The sequence below is a fragment of the Bufo gargarizans genome, chromosome 5, assembly GCF_014858855.1.
Source record: "Bufo gargarizans isolate SCDJY-AF-19 chromosome 5, ASM1485885v1, whole genome shotgun sequence".
NCBI classification, from domain to species: domain Eukaryota; kingdom Metazoa; phylum Chordata; class Amphibia; order Anura; family Bufonidae; genus Bufo; species Bufo gargarizans.
The window spans coordinates 31,417,441-31,439,105 of NC_058084.1; the positions used below are offsets into that span (position 1 = coordinate 31,417,441).

At 44.9% G+C, this 21,665-nt stretch overlaps 1 protein-coding gene across 2 annotated transcripts in view; it reads right to left on the bottom strand.

The window, feature by feature from the left end:
• Positions 1-21,665, bottom strand: part of ATP6V1C1 (ATPase H+ transporting V1 subunit C1) — a 55,777-nt gene that overhangs the window by 18,221 nt on the left and 15,891 nt on the right. The window contains exons 3-10 of one of the 2 annotated variants that reach the window (XM_044293949.1): positions 21,149-21,216; positions 19,799-19,884; positions 17,984-18,078; positions 12,953-13,044; positions 7,842-7,940; positions 6,712-6,780; positions 1,109-1,201; positions 940-1,033 (exon numbers count right to left, since the gene is read on the bottom strand). In XM_044293949.1, the coding sequence (XP_044149884.1) occupies positions 940-1,033; positions 1,109-1,201; positions 6,712-6,780; positions 7,842-7,940; positions 12,953-13,044; positions 17,984-18,078; positions 19,799-19,884; positions 21,149-21,216 (696 nt within the window). The remainder of the gene's footprint in view (positions 1-939; positions 1,034-1,108; positions 1,202-6,711; positions 6,781-7,841; positions 7,941-12,952; positions 13,045-17,983; positions 18,079-19,798; positions 19,885-21,148; positions 21,217-21,665) is intronic. The other variant, XM_044293950.1, reaches the window with a different exon arrangement.

Here is a 21,665-nt window from a genome sequence, read left to right on the forward strand (position 1 = left end):
ATGACCACCTTGCAATCCAGCAGCTATGGTCGTGCTCACACACTATAGGAAAACGCCTAAAGCACAGGGGGTGTTACACAGCAGTGCTCAAAGGATTCAGCCTCGCCTCCTGGTGCACCAACTTGCTCATTTGCATATGATTAAAAACACAGATCTCTCTGCATCTCTTTGGCATACAGACAAAAGAAAGGCATCTTTTAAATCAGCATAATGAGCCCTACCAGGCAATATGCTTGGTTTAATAGGGTTGATCATGTTGACAGAGCCTCTTTAATATCTTCTTTTAGAGTTAGCAGATGCATACAGAATCATTTGTCACTAGGGATGAGCGAATCCACTCCGGATGCGGTACCTTGTAACCGAACCAGAGTTCGGGAAATGGTTTTTTAAAGTACAAATTAATTCATGAAGTTACTACCTGAAGTGTCGTGAGACTTCACGAAGCAATAACTTCGGCTCATCAGAGCCAATACATTCTAATACTCCTAAGCTCCTGCTCCGTACAGTATTGAAACAAAGTTTTATGCGAATCGACATCAGATGTTTCGTCCAAAACCGATTCCCTCATCCCTACTTGTCACCACCTAATGCAGATTTCCTGTCATTTGTAGCATACCATACCAGCACTAAACTGCTACCTGGAGCTCACTGTATAAAGGTTCTTAAAGCTTCCATTGATATCAATAATAGCTGTATAAGTACATAATGAGCTCCCTCTAGTGGTGGCTACAGGTAGCCAAAATGACATCATTTATCAAGACAGAAAAAACATTTATCACCAGTAAATATATATTATGTAAAAATGCATCATTGCAGAGCTCAATGAGATGGTGGAAAGGAGTGCACTTGACAAAGCTCATCAGTGGGGTCCATTCAGAGTTTTGCTTTGAGACCCTAGCCTGTCTCTGTGGGCCCCTAAACATATAATGCTGTACTTACGAACTGTTTTTTCTTATCAGTAGACAGTCTGTTCATCTCTTCTTTATCGGCTTTCATCTCCTCTTCGTTGTACTGGAAATCACGGACCACAAACCTGTAATTAGGGAAATATTAGGTACGGAACATCTGATGCGGAGCAGTCTCTCCAGGGATTGAAGACACAACTCACTTATTTTCTCTGGCTTTGTGCCGGAAGTCGTCCACTGCTTTTCTGAAGAGGGTGACATTACACAGGTAGCTGTCCTGGTCTTCTGATAACACACTGAAGAAGAGAAAATCATTAGAAAGAGTCTGGCAGAGCCGTGTCCATGAGTGGCACACGTTACCCCTGTAGGGAAGTAAATATCTAATAAGACTACTTTCACATCTGCGTTTTTCTTTTCCGGTACTGAGATCCGGTGTTCTGTCATTCTGGTGGACCTTACCGAGATGTGATTCTCCTCTAGCTGATCTCACACCTCCGGAAATCCACCAATCAGCAGCCTCACACACAGTCACACACCCCTGCAAATCCTCCAATCACTATCCTGCGGGTGCAAATGTGGATTTCCAGGGGGTGTGAGATCAGCTAGAGGAGAATCACATCTCGGTAAGTTCCACCAGAATGACAGAACACCGGCACAGGGTCTCAATACTGGAGAAAAATTCTACCGTTTTGTTCCCATTCATTGTCAATGGGGACAAAACTGAACTGAAGGGAACGGAATGCACCAGAATGAATTCCGTTCCATTTGGTGATGGTCCCATATGGGACAGAAAACTGCCAGGAACAACGTTTTTCTGTCAAACGTGGGATGCGGCGCAAAAGGATCTCAGACACAAGAGAAAGCGGATCTGGCACCCATTGACTTACAACGGTTTTAGAGACGGATCCGTCATGGCTATTTTAAAGATAATACAACCAGATCTGTTCAGCCAGATGCAGCCAGTTGTATTATAAAAACCGAAGAGTTTTTGCTGATCCCTGCCGGATCAGACAAAAACGAATATGTGAGAGTAACCTAACCCTACTGACCATATGTGAAAGTAGCCTAACCCTACTGAAAGAATATTACTGACAGACCGAACACAGGAGAATCCTCCAATCTAAACCTACACAGACAGATATTTTGTGGGACTAGACAATCATTGTCTGCATCCAGAAATTCCAAGGCCTCGTTTGTCAGCCGGAATGATTATTCCCAACGAGACATTTAGGGCATACAAACTCAGAGACGAAAAAAAATCCAGCACCAAGAAGAAGTTGTTGGAATTGAATGAAACTTTCTAAACCGTCTCCTCTCATCTCAGCTGAGGAATTTGCCACATACTTCATACAAAAGATAGTCAACATTAGAGAAAGCTTCTGTACACAGTCCCCACAGACCCTCTACACAACTGCTCGGTCCTCTTCTCCCAAAACCCGCTTCTCCACCATTACAGAAGAAAAACTCTCCACTGTACTCTCCAGATCTCATCTCACCACCTGTGCACTTGACCCAATTCCATCCCACCTCATCCCTAACCTCACCAGTGTTTATCCCAGCCCTAACTCATCTCTTCAACCTATCACTAACCTCTGGTGTCTTCCCCTCTGCTTTTAAACATGCTACCATTACATCCATCCTCAAAAAGCCTTCACTTGACCCATCTTTGTCCAGTTATCGCCCCTTATCACTTCTTCCGTATGCCTCAAAGCTACTTGAACAACATGTCCATTCCGAACTTTCCTCCCACCTCTCCTCCTGCTCCCTCTTTGACCGCCTACAATCTGGCTTCCGACCCCACCACTCGACCGAGACTGCCCTTACCAAAGTCACCAATGACTTACTAGGAGCCAAAACCAAAAAACATTACCCTGTCCTCCTTCTCCTTGACCTGTCCTCTGCCTTTGACACTATTGACCACTCCCTTCTGTTGCAAACTCTTTCATCTCTTGGCATCACTGACCTGGCCCTCTCCTGGATCACATCATACCTCACACACCAAACGTTTAGCGTCTCCCACTCTTACACCACCTCCTCGTCTCATTCCCTCTCTGTTGGTGTTCCGCAAGGCTCTGTCCTACGACCCCTGCTCTTCTCTATTTACACTTTTGGCCTGGGACATCTGATAGAGTCCCATGGCTTTCAGTATCACTCTTATGCTGACGACACACAAATCTACCTCTCTGGTCCAGACATCGCTATGGAATGAATGGCACTTTAATAATAAATAATAATATGTGTGAATGTAATGACGATATATGTAAGGGATTACAATTTTAGAGCGAAAGGGTTTATTGAGGAAAAACGTACAATTCAAGGGAGGCTCTTGGACCCTGTTGGGCTCCTCAAGCATGGTTGCAAGATAGATGAAGTACAGTTTGGTATGGAGGAATACAGGTTCTGTATGGTATACTGCGGCACATTTACCCACAGATGTTAAAGCTGGACCTGTAGATCCTACGCACCAGAAGGTTGCTGAAGCTGACGTTCCAGCTGGTCCCTTAAATGCTCGATTAACAATAAATCGTGTGACCAGGCAGCCAAGGAACTGTTGTAATCTGGAGAAGACATTCCTGGAAAACCCTTGCTGTGTGGGTGAATGATATTCTGATGAAAAATGCAAGTTGGAAGTCCTGCCATGAGAGGAACACATGTAGCCGCAGGATGTCCTGTACATATAGCTCATCTGTCAGTGTCCCTCGTATCATTACTAGGGGTGACTGACTGTCATATGGGATGGAGAAAAAAGGAGTTAGGAGCAGCACTTCATTCGGCTTGTGCAGAGCTGAGGTGGTATAATGCAGCAGCTGGGCAGGAGACCCCAGATCCAGGGCGGTCCAAAGGTAGTCGAGGGCCACAGCAGCATATCCAACCAAATCTTCTTTATTGTACAAAACTCCAAAGCACAGTGTACAAAGGTAGCAACGTTTCGGCTAAGTATAGCCTTTGTCAAGCATATATTACAGGTGTACATGCTCACATATAAATGCTAAAAATTAGACACTTCCACATTGATAGTGGCCCAATGGGCAAATAGGTCGGCGAACACACATCAAATGCAACAAATCGCAGTGAACTCTCGCAGCAGTTTCTAATAGGTGAACATACGCCCAACTACCTCACCTGTATCAAATGATCCACAGTGGCAATAAGTGTGACCCACAGCGTCCCATAGTGATGACTGCGCATGTCCGTGCACGTCATTCAGCCACGACTGCGCATGTCCGCGCACGTCATTCAGCCGCGAGAGTTCACTGCGATTTGTTGCATTTGATGTGTGTTCGCCGACCTATTTGCCCATTGGGCCACTATCAGTGTGGGAGTGTCTAATTTTTAGCATTTATATGTGAGCATGTACACCTGTAATATATGCTTGACAAAGGCTATACTTAGCCGAAACGTTGCTACCTTTGTACACTGTGCTTTGGAGTTTTGTACAACAAAGAAGATTTGGTTGGATACGCTGCTGTGGCCCTCGACTTTTACTGTCATATGGGATGGGCCCCAGATCATCCCACCAGCAGTTGGGGCACTGTGTAGCTCCAAAACAAAGGTTGGATTGAAGCTCTCACAATGAGGCCTCCATACTGGAACCTGGGATCTCAAACAGAACCTGTTTGTTTTCATAGCTAAATATGATATGGTTCCAGTCCGTAGCAGTTCAGGTGTCTCATTCCCATCAAAACGGTGGCTGATCGTCAATGGCAGGACATGTAATCCGCGCCGTGAGCCAAAATTTCCTTCTGCTAATTGCCTGGAAATGGTCCGGCCAGAGACAGGGTTGTGTAAGGAAGGTGTCACATGTGTCTGAATGGTGGACAACAAAACTGTGGGAGCTTCTCATGCTTGTCAGTGGATCAAACAATCCTCCTTACTGATGGCCTGTCTGGGCTGCCCAGAGTCTGTTCACCATGTGTTCGCACCTTCACGTAATCACTGCTCCTAACAGCTAGGTCAGTCCACCGGCCAAATCAAAATGACAATCCTGCTTCTCTCAATCTAATGATGCAGCCCCCTCTCAAAGTCTGTCCAAAACATCTCTGAGTGCTTCATAGAAGCATGTCTAGCAATCAACACTCTCTCATCAAGAAGTTCACTGCCCAAAAGTAGCCTCTGAGCGCATCATTATAAGGCTTTGGGGAAGGTACTTTTTCCATTCCTTATCCCCACCCAACATCTGGCATCATGGGAGAGTTGGGAGGCCCCAAACATATAAGTTGGTTGGATGACCGTTAAGTCATTTAAGCATAAATCGAACCAGAGGGGGCCCTCCCCTTCATATACCCTCAATATCAGCTGATACAATGAGGAACATTTGTTTTTCCTACTCGAAATCCTGAAAGATTTAGTCTGAAAGGCCGTTAGCTAAATCATTTCCGCCTAGACACATCTCAACTCTTTTGATATGGCGAGCCCAAGCTCAATACTCGATCATTTACTGGGTTTTTACTTTGATTGTACAGGATTGTTTTATGGATTTTCGGCGCCCTCTCTAATGATAATTTCCTCTTCTGCTATATTATACTGAAAGTCATCTTATGTCTACTGTTTTGTTTTTAAAATTTGAAAATTATAATAAAAATAATAATAAAAAAATAAAATAAAATCAGCAGGTCCAGCCGACATCTATTATGTATGACTAACTTAAAAAGACTATTGCGGCACTTAAAATGAATAACTAAAGCTGGCCATACCCAAAAGTCTGCAGAACTCCTCAAATTTAGGGATAAATGTGTATGGTGGTCCCCACTGATGGCAGATGTTGGGGGTAAGAAGGACAATGTGTGTTGGATTTCAATTGCCCAGTCCTTAGTTCTCAGAAGAAATAAGGTGCTGCCTTAGGTGTCTGACAGTGGCCTACTCCCCTCTGCCTATTAAGAGCATAGCCACGCTCTGCCAAGTCGAGCCTGCATGTGTATAGCGAGGGGGCCAGGAGGAACGGGTGTTTGGCCCACAGCTATGTAAGGTGTGTGGTCACCTTGAGCCCCACAAGGTAGCCATAAAAATCAAATAACTATTGGCTAAATGGGTTATTTGACCCCTGAAATGCCTCCCCTACTGCCCGGGCCCCCCACACACTGGATGTTTTCATCCGTGCACTGGGAGATGTAGCGGCAGCCGTGCAGGAACCAGGAGCAACGAGGGTGTCGGGGAGCGAGGTAAGTACATGGTGTGTGTGAGGGGCCCGGGCATATGTGGGAGCATTTCAGGGGTCAGATAAGCCCTTTAATTCTCCTGACACACACAGTGTGCGGGTTTATTTTAGGGGAGGGGAGATTAGGCCTTCTGGTGTATTTCTCATGAGAACAAAGGATCGGGCACGGCAAATACATTGGGGCAGATTTAGTAATCCTGTAGATGGTGTAAGCACCAGATTTATCACAGGAGCTCGGGCTGGAGGATACATCTGGTGCAGGGGTAGATGCTTTTATCTAGCTCTATACCAACTATTCGTTGGCTTACTTTGAAACAACATTTTTTGCCAAAAATATGGAGTAATTTGGGCGAAAATATTGCATCTTGGACCACCCCCCTTTTCTGAAAAGCCACACTCCATTCTGGATTTATCAAGAGCTAGATGCGACAAACTGTGCCAAAAATGTGCCAGACGGCATAAAATTTTTCTGAAGTTCATGACAGTGTCTAGGTGCACCGACACTGTGCGGGCCGGTATGCCGAATCCCATTTTCCTCCAACATTTGCTGTCGGGGGAGGACTCAGTGGCCCCCATACAAATTAAGACTGGGGTGGGTTTGGCACCTGTATATTACATTACATTTATACCTGAACTTGGCTTGTCACTTACCTGCTGGAGCGGGGGACCACCATCTCTGCCAGAGTTTCATATTGCTTAACCCAGTCATTATAATTAATTCTGAAAGACAACATTGATAACACATTGATCAGTGCAACAAAATCTCTGCAACCAATCAACAATTAGATACTGTAGTATAAATATATATATACTCCAAACAACTGACAGACTCCGCTGTACCAACTGAAATGCCCGGACATACAGTTCTGGTTTTCCTGGCGTCATGGATTCCATTCATATTGGAGCCATGTGGGCAGGAGCTGCTGTGACCTCAATGATGTTAAACTGGTTTTCTGGTCTTAAGTATTTTTCACCTACTCACTAAATAGTAGACAAATTCTCGACCGGTGGGCGTCTGACTGCGGGGCCCCTATGGGTCACCAAACACAGTGCTCAACTATTTTCTTCTAGAGTCAGACACTGAATGGAGTGGCAGCTGGCACGCCTAATCTCATGTGGGAAAATGGACTCTCCCGTTGCGACGATCACTAATAAAATGATTTCGACAGCACGTCCATCAGAATATGGTATTTTGTTTCTCAAACTCAATATTTAAAGGAGTTATCCAACCCCAAATATGCCCCGCCAAATGCCCAGTCCCCTTACACAGGTTGTACTTGCATCGCTCCCCGGCACCCGCATCGCTTCTGATGCCCACACGGCCGCCCATCACAGCCTGCTATTGGCTGCCCCCGGCGGCGGCCATGTGAGGGGCCTGGGCATTTGGGGGGGTAGGATAACCCCTTTAAGGTTTTTTTTTATCTTAGAATTTGTGACTGTTTTTTTATTCAGCAGCACTATGCTATTAAATACAAAAATACACAATACTGTCCTGCAAAAATATATAAAAATACACAATGATGGCTGCTCAATTATACGGGAACGAGCGTTCCTATGAAGGCCCCTATATGGAATGTGATACCTAACATTGCTCTCTACAGACCCAACCACCGATTTGTCCTGATTCTAGATCAACCTCCAGAACAATTCTTGTATCTGTGTGACATCTGCCACCACCGTGCTAAGCAAAGAAAGACCCTAAAAGTAGATGATGTGGGGTCTGATGATGATGATGGTGGCCTTCTCCTCACCAGTGAGTATGAACAGAAAATACTACTTACTTTGGAACGACAACTAATAGAGTGATCAAGTATTCAGAGTCCAGGACAAAGTCGTCTTTCTTCACAATTTCCGCTAGGCTTCTGGTTATTAAGCTTCCTCTGCAGGGATGAAAACAACCGTATAAAAACCAAGTATAACCGTATTACAGAGCAAACCCCGCAATTACAGATACATGGCGACCGGGTCAAAAGGACCAGGTCTAGAATTACTAATTAACAAAATGATTTTTTAATGAAATTTCGTTTTTCTATTGAGTGTCTGCAATATAACAAAAGGTTACACGATTTGCCAGTATACTTTCCTCATGGTTTCCAAGATCTCTGCTTGCTGTCATTCAATAGGAACCTTTATCAGGCATTTGAAGGGGTTACAACTCTGTCCTGGTCACAAAGCTCTGATAACCAGGGCTGGTATTACACTAGCAGATCAGGCAGGAGATCGTCGCCTGCTCATCGGGGAAGGAGATCGCTGCTATTAGGCTACTTTCTCAGTAGCGGTTTTGCTGGATCCAGGCAGGGCTCAGCAAAAACACTTCTGTTACTGATAATACAACCGTCTGCATCCGTTCTGTATTATCTTTAACATAGCCAAGACGGATCCGTCATGAACACCACTGAAAGTCAATGGGGGAGGGATCCGTTTACTATTGTGTCAGAGTTCCGTGTGATGCGGAGCAAGATGGATCCGTCATGACCCACAATGCAAGTCAATGGGGACAGATCCGTCTTGCTCACGGAAAGAAAACCTCAGAATGCTGAGAACGCAACCAAGCGGTATGAGAACGCAACCAAACGGAACAGGATGCATTTTGGAGCACTCCGTTCTGTTCAGTTACGTTTTGTCCCTATTGACAATAAATGGGGACAAAACGGAAGCGTTTTTTTGCGGTATTGAAACCCTATGACGGATCTTAATACCGGAAAATAGAAACGCTAGTGTGAAAGTAGCCTTACATGCGGCAATCTCCTCGTCAGTATGGGGAGCAGCGATTGATAATGCCATCGCTCGTCCCCATACTGAATCACTGTTTGCCAGCAGCAGATCGCGATTACACAGGACCATCTGCCATCGGCAAACAACGATTTTTAAACCTGCAGAAATCTTGATTGCCCGGGTAATCGGCGACAGTATTACACCGCCATATCCTCTCTTACGAGCTTTCCTACGCACTCTGGTTAGCAATGATCTGGCCAGCCATCGGCCAGCGTAATATAAGCCTAATGCGCTGAGCACCGGAGTGAAGTAAGGCCTCGAGACCAAGACCAGGCCATTTATCCCCATCATGACCAGGCGCATGGGGCTTTATTTTAAATATTTATTTATTTAGTATTTATTTTAGTATTTTTATTTTTGCTTTTTATACGTAAAAACAAAGGGAAAACAGTCTGTCGCATTTTTGTGTTTTTCAAAAGCACAAATAAAATAATTTTTTAAATTTTTCCGATAACTGGGGCTGACATTTTAGCAATACGGCCTCCGGAGACACCCCGCAGAGCTCATCTGTGAAGACCCAGCAGTTCTTTCAGTGACCCAGCGATCATATGTGCAGGAAGCGTCATGGCTGCTTCCAGGTCTGTATACACCAGGCATCCTCAAACTGCGGCCCTCCAGCTGTTGCAAAACTACAACTCCCAGCATGCCCAAACAGCCTACAGGTATCAGCCTACAGCAGGGCATTGTGGGAGTTGTCGTTTTACAACAGCTGGAGGGCCGCAGTTTGAGGATGCCTGGTATACACAGTGCCCATTGAGGGGGAAGCAGAGACGCTGATAAACTGTCTCGGCCTTCTGTCACTGGCAGGCCATGTATGTGCACTGCGGCTCCATTTATTCTGTATGGAAGCGCTAGAGATGGCCGAATACAGTGATAAAGGACCCCCTTCTCGTGATCAGTGGGGGTCCCAGCAGTCGGCTTGTTATTCTCTAACCCCTTTAAGGATTCATACAGTTAACCTGTGGCCAGATGACTCAGTTTTCCAACAGAGCTAGAAACTCACGTGATAGGAGCAAAGAGGGAACTGATCCTACATTAATCACACAGGAACTGCTATATGGCTGCGGGTAACATATCCGAGCCCGCAGCGTGGGGCTTTATGGAAATAACCGGGTCACGGTAACCTCCCTCCAGCAGCCATGGAAAGAGACGCAGCTCGCTAGCACCCCCTTTAGAAGGGGCTCTCTCTGAGTCAAAGTCTGACTTTCTAACAAGCCTTGAGGTATGGCAAGGGTAAATACCTAAAATAGCCAAATATCCGTCCGCAGACGGCTTAAAGGGCATCTGTCAGCAGATTTATACCTAGGAAACTGAATGACCCGTTGCATGTGCAGCTTGGCAGCTGCTGCGCCCTCTCCACTTTGACAGGGCCAGGCAGACGTGATAAAAAAAAACTGAGACAGCAGAGCCTCTAGGTGTAACAGCAACGCCCCCATTGCTCCTAGAGGTTCATTTGCATATAATAAAACATCATATTTCTCAGTAATGCGGGCACATATGAACATAGGACCAACACAGATGCCTTCAGCTGCCGAGTGCACATGTAACAGTCATAGGTACAGATCTGCTGACAGATGCCCTTTAAATCTCCGTTCACAGCTGGTATCTTAAGGGTCCATTCACACGTCCGTAGGTGTTTTGCGGTCCGCAAATTGTGGATCCGCAAAACACGGACACTGACAATGTGCGTTCTGAATTTCGCGGAACACACATCGCCGACACTATAATAGAAAATGCCTTTCCTTGTCCGCAGTTGCGGACAAGAATAGGACATGTTGTATTTTTTTTCAGGAACAGAATTGCGTTACCGGAAGTGCGGATCTGGAAATGCGGATGCGGACAGCACATAGTGTGCTGTCTGCATCCGTTCCGCAAAATTGAGGAACAGATCCGGATCCAAGTTGCGGACGTGTGAATGGACCCTTAAGGAAAGACCAGCTGCCTCCAAGGCACTCACTGACGAGGACCCGAAAGAGCCGTCTGCAGATGGATATTTGGCTACTTTCTGAGGACACGTCACAATACTGGATAGAACGTCAGACATTGACTCGTAGGGAGCCACTTCCAGCACGAGACGCTTCTCTTTCTCTGGAGAGACCTATTTGTCCACGGTGTTCATTGTGCGCTAACAATGACATGACGTCCTTATTCTGCGGGTCGGTGGGATTACAGGGACACTACACAGAGCTGTGTGAGGGCTTGTTTTTTGCAGGGGGAACTGTAGTTTATATTGGTACCTTTTTTGGGACTTTTTGATCACTTTTGCTTTTAAGGCATTCACCACACAGGAAAAATATTTTGGTACCTGTTATAAAATAAACAAAAAATATATGTAAAATTGAAAGGGGGTGATTTGAATTATTAATATTTTTGTGTTTTTTTTTTTTTTTTTTTTTTTTACTTTTTTTTTTACATTGTAATTTTCAGTCCCCTTGGGATACTATTGCGGTCTATGGCACTCTGAGAGGCTGCATGAAAAGCTGTGTCTCGAGCATTCGTCCCAGACACCACCCACTGCCCCCTGCCACAACGACCAGACGTCCGTGTTCAATTCTTATTGCATTGAGTTTTGCACAGTCTACCGCTCCGATCCCTACGTGACAGATTAAGTGCTTCAAAAAAGGCAGGGATTCAGTCTTCTGAGAGAGAAATGTAAAATGGTCAAGATTTGCTATTTCTGCATTGAAGACATTATAGAGGACACTGGTAATGGTTTCCCTGCATGAATAGCAACCCCATAATGTTATGTAGCATTATGTCATCACGTATTATATATATATGAATAACTGCAATTTTCGTACTCCTCCTCGGCTAAATATACGGTACTCCTCAAAAATGGTAAGAGGAGTATTTTGACTCTTCCGGAAAAAATGTAGTGCGACCTCTGCGTGCCACCACTCCATTCAACTGCACAGGGCTGCTGGGGACAGCGGAGTGCTTGTATGTGGCTGTCCCACAGAGCGGATTGGAGCCGCAGCGCACATGCGTGTCTGCCATGCAGTCAAATGGAAGAACACAGGCCCGGATTTTTAATGATCGGCAGGGGTCCCTGCGGCCGGACCCTGTGGATAGTGGATAGGCTGCTGTAATGGGACAACTCTTTAAAGGGTCAGACGTTTGCTAACAGGGTAACTCCTTGTTACCAGAGAGGCAGTTGTCTAAGGACGCTGGGGCAGGTTTCTGATAAATGTCTAAAATAAAAAGCTGTCTGTTGTCCATATAACGGTTCACTAAGCAAATAAATGTCGCTAAAATGTAACATTTATTCGGTGTGTATTAAAATAATTAGGGGAAAAAAAACTCATAAAATATATATTGTCCAATCCCACTTATTCCGGGATGGTTCACCTGGCGGGGGCAGACTGACAGAATACAGGCACCGTTGTCCCTTGGGGGATAAGGTTGTCCCCCGGGGGGATAGCGGTGCCTGTATTCTGGCTGGCTGCCCCCGCCAGGTGAACCATTCCGGAAATAAGTGAGATTGGACAATATATATTTTATGAGATTTTTTTTCCCCTAATTATTTTAACACATACCGAATAAACGTTACATTTTAGCGACATTTATTTGCTTAGTGAACCGTTCTAACACATCTATTCGTCAAACTAATTATGTATTTTGGGAGTTAACCCCCCTGTTGTCCATATAAACCAATCACAGCACAGCTCTTATTTTTTCAGAGGAGAACATTTACCCTGGGTTCACACCTGAGCGTTTTACAGCGCGTTCAAACACGCTGTAAAACGCTCAACACATGAAAACCAATGCTTCCCTATGGCCCTGGTTCACACTTGAGTGTTTTACAGCGCGTTTGAACGCGCTGAAAAACGCCCTACGCTCAAAAAAGTTCTTGAGCTACTTTGGGGCATTTGGTCGCGCGTTCCCGTACATAGACTTTCGGGAACGCGCGACAATCGGCGTTTGCTTGTCTCTGTATGCGCGATTGTAAACGCCGGTACAATCGCGCATACAGAGCGCTCCTTTTAGAACGCTCAGGTGTGAACCCAGGGTTAATGAAAGCTGTGCTGTGACTGGATGCCATGGGCAACAAAGACCATTGTTCTTTTAGGCACATATATATATATATAAATCTTGACCACAGAATGTGGAATCTTACGCGTTTTTTCTTTCGAGATTTTGAAGATTTCCTTTCAGGTTGTTGTAGGCAGAAGCTCTTGCTTTCAGGTCATTATCAATCTGTGTAACACCCTGTAAATGCACAAAGTAAAAGGTCAGATGCTTACATCAGTCCAGATGACATAGCCGAGGGACTTTCTGCATTAGGGCTCATGCACACGGCCTTTCCGTGCAATTTGCGGCCCCCAATGCACAGGCAACATCCGTGTGGATTCCCCAGACGGATCCAGACCCATTCAACTTGAATGGGCCCGTGATCCGTCGGCGCCGCTCAGTGGTGCTTCCGTGCCTCTGTTCCGCACCTTCTAGATTGCGGACCCATTCAAGTGAGGCCGGAGGCCGCATATTGCGCACCCGCTGTTTGCAGGCATGGCCGGGCAACGACCGCGTGCATGAGCCCTAAGTATGAGAGGTGTAGGAACAGGTTGCAAATTTGATGCGGATGTTGCATTGCAAAGGGTGAAATCCGCACAGAAAAATCCACACGTACATTTGTCTGATCTCATTCGCTTTGCTAGTATCCAGTGGTAATCCGCAATGTGTGCAGGTAGCCTTCAGTGCATCAGTAGTGGTGCCGCATAAGCCTGATAAAGACCAACTGAGGTCGAAACGTCGCTGTATACTGGCTGCTTGAGTGAATAAATCACCACTATTTTCATCATTTACCGGCGAGTGCTGCGGATGATTGAATTGTCTAGATGCAGCTCAGCCCCACAGAAGTGAATGGGGCTGAGCCCGATACCAAGCACAGCCGCTATACAGGGAGTGCAGAATTATTAGGCAAATGAGTATTTTGACCACATCATCCTCTTTATGCATGTTGTCTTACTCCAAGCTGTATAGGCTCGAAAGCCTACTACCAATTAAGCATATTAGGTGATGTGCATCTCTGTAATGAGAAGGGGTGTGGTCTAATGACATCAACACCCTATATCAGGTGTGCATAATTATTAGGCAACTTCCTTTCCTTTGGCAAAATGGGTCAAAAGAAAGACTTGACAGGCTCAGAAAAGTCAAACATAGTGAGATATCTTGCAGAGGGATGCAGCACTCTTAAAATTGCAAAGCTTCTGAAGCGTGATCATCGAACAATCAAGCGTTTCATTCAAAATAGTCAACAGGGTCGCAAGAAGCGTGTGGAAAAACCAAGGCGCAAAATAACTGCCCATGAACTGAGAAAAGTCAAGCGTGCAGCTGCCAAGATGCCACTTGCCACCAGTTTGGCCATATTTCAGAGCTGCAACATCACTGGAGTGCCCAAAAGCACAAGGTGTGCAATACTCAGAGACATGGCCAAGGTAAGAAAGGCTGAAAGACGACCACCACTGAACAAGACACACAAGCTGAAACGTCAAGACTGGGCCAAGAAATATCTCAAGACTGATTTTTCTAAGGTTTTATGGACTGATGAAATGAGAGTGAGTCTTGATGGGCCAGATGGATGGGCCCGTGGCTGGATTGGTAAAGGGCAGAGAGCTCCAGTCCGACTCAGACGCCAGCAAGGTGGAGGTGGAGTACTGGTTTGGGCTGGTATCATCAAAGATAAGCTTGTGGGGCCTTTTCGGGTTGAGGATGGAGTCAAGCTCAACTCCCAGTCCTACTGCCAGTTTCTGGAAGACACCTTCTTCAAGCAGTGGTACAGGAAGAAGTCTGCATCCTTCAAGAAAAACATGATTTTCATGCAGGACAATGCTCCATCACACGTGTCCAAGTACTCCACAACGTGGCTGGCAAGAAAGGGTATAAAAGAAGAAAATCTAATGACATGGCCTCCTTGTTCACCTGATCTGAACCCTATTGAGAACCTGTGGTCCATCATCAAATGTGAGATTTACAAGGAGGGAAAACAGTACACCTCTCTGAACAGTGTCTGGGAGGCTGTGGTTGCTGCTGCACGCAATGTTGATGAAATAGCTAAAACTAAAAACTGCACTGCTGGCCAATCGCAGCGCACAGCTCATAGCCAGGCTATGAGCTGTGCGCTGCGATTGGCCAGTGCTGCAGCAAGGGACACGCCTCCTACAAAAAAATCAGTCAGAGGGAGCGCAGACACCGGAGCCTATACCAGGCGAACGGAGCGGCGCCCAGGCATACTAGTAAGTGCAGGGGGACCCCTGGGCGCCGCTCTGCCCACTGATCTAGTTAGTTTTTAGTTTATACAGTAGTGAAAGGTCCTCTTTAAGGACCAAAGATACCGGAGCCTATAACGGGAGAACGGAGCGGCGCCCGGGGATAATAGTAAGTGAAGTGAGATCCCCGGGCGTTGCTCTATATGGCAGCATACTCAGTTCACATAGTTTATACAAGTGAAAGATCCTCTTTAAATATTACTTTATTATAAATATATTCAAAAATACCTTTCATTATTTATAATGGCTTGTTTTGTCTGGGGAGCAATCATTAGGGGAAACAAAATGGCCACCGTCCTATCACTACACACAAAACCTGTCCTAATCACACAGCAGGACAAGTTACTTTACAACACTGAGGTAAAGAGCTGCCTCATCCTCCTCTCTGCTTGTCAGGGATTATGATCCTGAATACAGATGATAAGAACTTTAGCTGAATCTCTATGGAATTTAGTTCATGAGGAGACATGAAGTACAGAAAGGACGGACAGGACAGACTGTGGTAATGTGTTGCTGTGGTGATGGAGACTGTAAACAAGTGCTGCTGCTCATTAGCCACACCTCACGCTCCTCTCATGTCTCTTTATCATCTCCATTCCCACAAAGATTCACCTGTATTCAGGATCATAATCACTGACAAATAGAGCAGAGAGGAGGATGAGGCAGCTCTTTACTTCAGTGTTGTAAAGTAACTTGTCCTCATGTGTGATTAGGACAGGTTTTGTGTGTACTGATAGGACGGCGGCCATTTTGTTCCCCCTAATGGTTGCTCCCCAGAAAAAACAAGCCATTCTAACTAATGCAAGGTATTTGTGAATATATTTATTATAAAATAATATTTAAGTATTTAAATTTTTTTAATTCCTAGAGAACCCCTTTAAGCTATTAAGGGATGTGAGGGTAAAATATAGGATTCCGGGGCGCTGCCATTAAATGAACTTAAAATGTATTAAAAGAAATCAAGTACAAAGTGCTCGTGTTTCTGAGACAATCTGTCTCCTTCATCAGGCACATAATAAGGCATTGAGCACAGACCCCGGAAATGGACACAATCAATATAGGGGGTCACAATCACTAAAATACAAAGCAAAGGGCACATTAAAATTGGTAATATCAGTAAAAATCTAATTCAGGTGAACCAACGGGTTTGTCAGTATTGCGGTCATCACCCGGAGCGGCAGTGAGTGCATCACCAAAAGGAGCTCCATGAGTTCAAGTGCTTGTATTCATTGAGCTCTCTTCTCCTCCTGATGATGACGTGCCGCCCCTCTGAGTGATTACAGCACAATTTCCAGTAATCCTGACACATTCGTTCATTCGCCTGAATATGCTTTTTTTTTTTATATATTTACTGATGTAATAAACTTTGCTTTGTATTTTTATTGTTTGCGACTCCTTTTATTCATTGTGTTGATCATTATCATTTTAGGAGACAGTTCATCCCCGAAATGAGTAGCACCTTGAACATAAATGTATTAAAAGAAATTAAGTACATTTAATGGCAGCGCCCCAAAATCCTGTATTTTACCCTCATTTCCATGAGCTGCACCTGGAGTATGAACAATTCTTACTCCAGAGTTTTGGCCGCATTTGCACAACCCCCTCCGAGGAGCCTCTTTCATAGGGATCGATCCCTTGTGCTCAAAATAGAATGACAGAAAACACTCTGCAGATATGAACTCAGCCAGTGACATCACACGTGGGTTTTAATCAAGTAAGCCACTGCAACCTCACATGCTGGTTTTTGCCCAGTAAGCTAGAGTGTCATCACATGTGGGTTTCCATCAATGTAGGTACTGTGACATCACAGGCAGATTAAGGCAGGTAAGCTTCTGTGACATCATAGGTGGGTTTCAGTTAGGTAAGCTTCTGTGCCACCATATGTAGATATAGTGAGGTAAGCTACTGTGACATCATAAGTGGGTTTCAGTCTGGTAAGCTTCTGTGACACCATATGTAGGTACAGTAAGGTAAGTTACTGTGACATCATAAGTGGGTTTCAGTTAGGTATGCTACTGTGACATATGTAGATTTAGTCAGGTAAGCTACCGACATCACAAGCATGTTTCCGTCAGATAAGCTATTGTGACATCACAAGCAGGTTTCAGTCAGGTAAGCTACTATGAGATCATAGGTAGAAAGTGTGACATCACAAGTGGGTTTCAGTCAGTGAAGCTATTGTGACATCATAAGTATATTTAGTCAGGTAAGTTATTGTGACATCATAAGTGAGTTTCAGCCAGGTAAGCTACAGTGACATCATAGGTAGATAGTGTGACATCATAAGTATATTTAGTCAGGTAAGTTATTGTGACATCATAAGTGAGTTTCAGCCAGGTAAGCTACAGTGACATCATAAGTGGGGTTCAGTCTAGTAAACTGCAGTGACATCACAATCGGTTTTCAGCCAATTAAACTGCTGAAACATCACAGGTAGATTTGGTCAGGTAAAATACTGTGACATCACAAGGTTTCAGTCAAGTAAGGTATTGTGACATCATCAGTAGGTTTAATACCACCAGTAATATTCTGATTTGGATGACCCTTCCTCCAGATTTATGTATCACTAGTGTTACGATCAGTAAAGCTTTTCTCTGCTTGAGAATTTCAGACGGTCACGCTGCATTCACATATGGCTGACATATCGCCAGTATTGCGGCATCATGTGAACACTTCCTACAATAGCACGTATTGTCTCACGGAAACAGAGCGGCCCTTGACCCACCGGCAACCGATGCCTCTTAGCCATGGTATAGAACATAGGAATAGCAATGGCCACAAACGAAATAACGTACTCCTTTTCCATGACACCATTTTTCCTCACCCTCGGCAAGAGTTTCCATTAAGGCGGAAAATGACAGTACTGAAAACACGGGTCTTACTTTAGCAATTATTTCTGAAATGTTCTTCAAAGACTGTTTAATCGGGTACTTTGCCATGTCCCACTGGAACCTTGTGATGTATGTCACCAGATCCACTGAAAAACAAAGAGAGAGTCACTGGCACGCGTCAGCCGTCATGTGCTTCTCAATCTTCTCCTTCAAGCAAGTCTCCATCTATATGGACTGAATCACTTGGAATGTGTCATATCAGAAGGGGCATTTACAGGGTAATCACAGGACTTCAATCTCCCTCCAACGACGGCTGGAATAACCTATCATTTCATACATTACCGTGAAAACCGCAAGATAATTACACTCTGAGATGAAAATGGACATAAAATTCAGAGTAGATCTATACGAAAACTAGAACTGATCTGTAATAATGGGGCTTCTGGTAAGTATAGGTAGTTGGTTGTCCTATTAATAAAAGAAAAATCACATTAAAAAAAACTACCGGCCAATTACGGCAACCAGGTTTCCATAATTACAACCTAAGGAACAGAGAATATCATCTCCAGGGGGTTACACAAGAACAAAGGGTTAAAAAAAATACTATAAAGTAATAAAGTAAGTAATACCATTCCCCGACGCTCCTGTGCCAATGCTTCTCAGGTCACGTCACATGTCATCGCTACAGGAGTGACGTCATCGCTAGGGCAGAAAGACCATTGAGGACAACCCCTTTAAAAGGGACATAAAGGGGTTCGATAGGCTACAGATATTGAGGACCTATCCTCAGGATAGGTCAACAACATCACACTGACGGAGCGAAAGCAGAAGGCTCTGTACATTGTGTAGTTTCTGGCGCCGGCGTGCTGAATATCCTGGTAGGTCTGCCTTCAGCTCTGAGGATGGTACAGCTTCTGGCATAGCCTGAAACAGCTGATCGGTGGGAGTGCCAGCTGCTGGTTGAACCCCCACCAATCTGATAATAATGACCTATCTTGAGGACACGGCATCAATATCTGTAGCCTGGAGAATCCCTTTAAATGATAAGTGGTCTAAAAAATGGGTCACTATCATTTTAAAAACTTCTCATGTTATGGTGATTGGTGGTGGTCCAGCTGCTGAGACCACAGGCTACAATTAAGGGGGCAAGATATGTGCCCCTACAGTTGTCTTCTGCTCTGTTCCAGCTCTTTTTGTTAGCACCTACATGGCTAAGGAGGAGGAGATCAAGCACTTCTGCCCCTTCCTTCTAGCAATCATTGGGGGTTCCAGAATCTATTCATGGGGTTCTCCAGGAATGATTTAAAATGGCTGCCAGCAACCTGTCCTAGAACGTGAGCAGGACCGATTGCCTCCACTAGCAGAGCGGCCTAGGGGGGTGAGGGGACAAGGCATCACTATATACCACACTGCTCTACAATAGCTGGTAATGATATGATCCTGCCTAGGATATGCCATCATGGCTGAGCTGTCTCACAGGAACGCTCACCAATACATAGCATATGCAAGTGCCGAGCATAGTGAGGCTCTGCAAGTGGAGGCAACCAGTCCTGCTCACATTCTAGGACAGGTCCTGGAGAACCCCTTTAAGGTGTCACTATGACACCTTAAAATCTTTTAAAATCAAAGTCACCCTTCAGGAAAGTGACAGGGAGAAGATGTCATAGTCTCCACCATTTATACAGAACTTTCTTTTTTGATCTACCAAAATTATAAAGTCCCAGGGGTCCTGCCCGCCTTCAGTGAACCTCGTGTGGATAGGTGGACAAGCTGAAGAGATAGCCAGCTGTGATACGTATGATATATGTCATAAAATATTGTAATATGATACGGGTTATATGGCCTGTTACTGAGCGCTAGCGTTACCTCCACTGGCCAAAAGGTTCTCCTGCACCTTGTCTCTGCTGTCCTCCAGAACATCCGCCATATACTGCGCAACCTTCTTCACCGCTCTGTAAAAAAACATTAAAGGATTTATGTTGTCGACTATTACAATAATAATTACTATTACAGGAATTTTATGGTTTAATCTTTTTATTAAAGTAATAAAAGAATACACCTTCAAATGGTACAGGTGTGTGGACACTGCGGTTCTGTCAAATACATTTTCCATTGTATAATGTCTCATACACATGCATCTATCAAAACAATGAGGTAACTATAAGGGATACCTAGTCATAAAATAAACAAGCTTCATAGGACATGGACTACATTGGGGCCTGACAGGGACAGAAGGTAAGGTGGGTAAGGGTAAATGCTGTGTGCGTGACACATATTGGCTATATGGCTTATGAGGGGACAATGCCATTGGCTAACCAGTCCGAAAATTGGAACCGAGACCATGGCTCCCAGACCTGGGTGAAGACACACATCCATGATTAAACCTCGGCTCCCATCTCATCCATACGGACAAGGATATTAAGTGCAGATACCCAAGTTATTTTTTGTATACACTCGGCTGATCTCCATCTGCGGGGAATAATTTGTCTCACGGCTTGCAGAAAGGTCCCGAGTGCGCCTCTCTTGACTTGTTGGATCCTCCCCGGAAAAATTGATTTTAGAAGAAACGACCGCTCAGTTTAAACTTATCATTTCCTAACAAAAAATAAAATCTAAAAACAATGACCCTAACCCAATCATCAAGAAGCATACCCACGGAAGCACAAAGGAAGAGACAGACAGACAAGCCAACAACCTGTAAGACTGACTCGCTCCCACCTACAAGTAGACTTGGCCGAGCATGCACGTGTTCTCAATAAGAGAATTATCGCCCTGAAGAACAAAAGGGTCGTCATGATGAAATCCAACAGCCCTATCCTCATGTCCCCAGACATGTGCTATCAGGAGAAAGTCATGACATCCCCCATGCATATTAGATGGATACATGTCAACTGCTCGTTTCCAGGGGTTATGACCACCTTCCAATCCAGCAGCGGTGGTCGTGCTTGCACACTATAGGAAAAACCGCCTCTAGGGTGGCCAGGACTGTGGTTGCGCACATAAGCACGCATGCACCACAGCTCCTGCCCCGGCCACCTCGTATCTGGGCTGCAGCAGTGGTCGCGATCCCCGGAAATGAGCCATGTATAATGCGATGGAAAAGGAAGCAATATGGACAATCACGATACATTAGCAAGTGGCTTGTATTAACTTTCTCTACATGCCATTTGCTGAACTGAGACAACCCCTTCAAAGATATATTAATATAGCATTTACCCTTCTACAAATGAGTCCAGTTTAGCCAGTTCATCAGATAAACCGACCAGGACATCAAGAGTGCCGACCTGCATAAAGGCAAAATCAGAAACAAAAATTAAGAGACATCACAAATTACCTGAGAGGCGTGTTACCTGTGTATTAAAATCTGACATAAAATATATGACCATAGACAGTGGCGGGAGAAAAGATACCTCACTGGAGCAGCACTCTTTTAGGCCACCTGCACACGAGTGCGGATGAATGTACACAAGATCCTGCGCAAATTTCCGGGCACCAAAATCCACAATTTCTAAGAGTAGTTTTTGGTGTGGATTTGATGCAGTTCTGCCGCAGATCTCAACCTTCATTGGAGAAGGGTTAAATCCGCAGCAAAAACCACAAACATAATTGACATGCTGCAGATTTGGAAATCCGCACCGCAGGTCAATTTCCGGACAGAAAAAAATCTGCAAAGTGTACATGAGAGTTGTGTAATCTCAGACGCTTTGCCGATACTGTGCTACGCTTTGGTTTT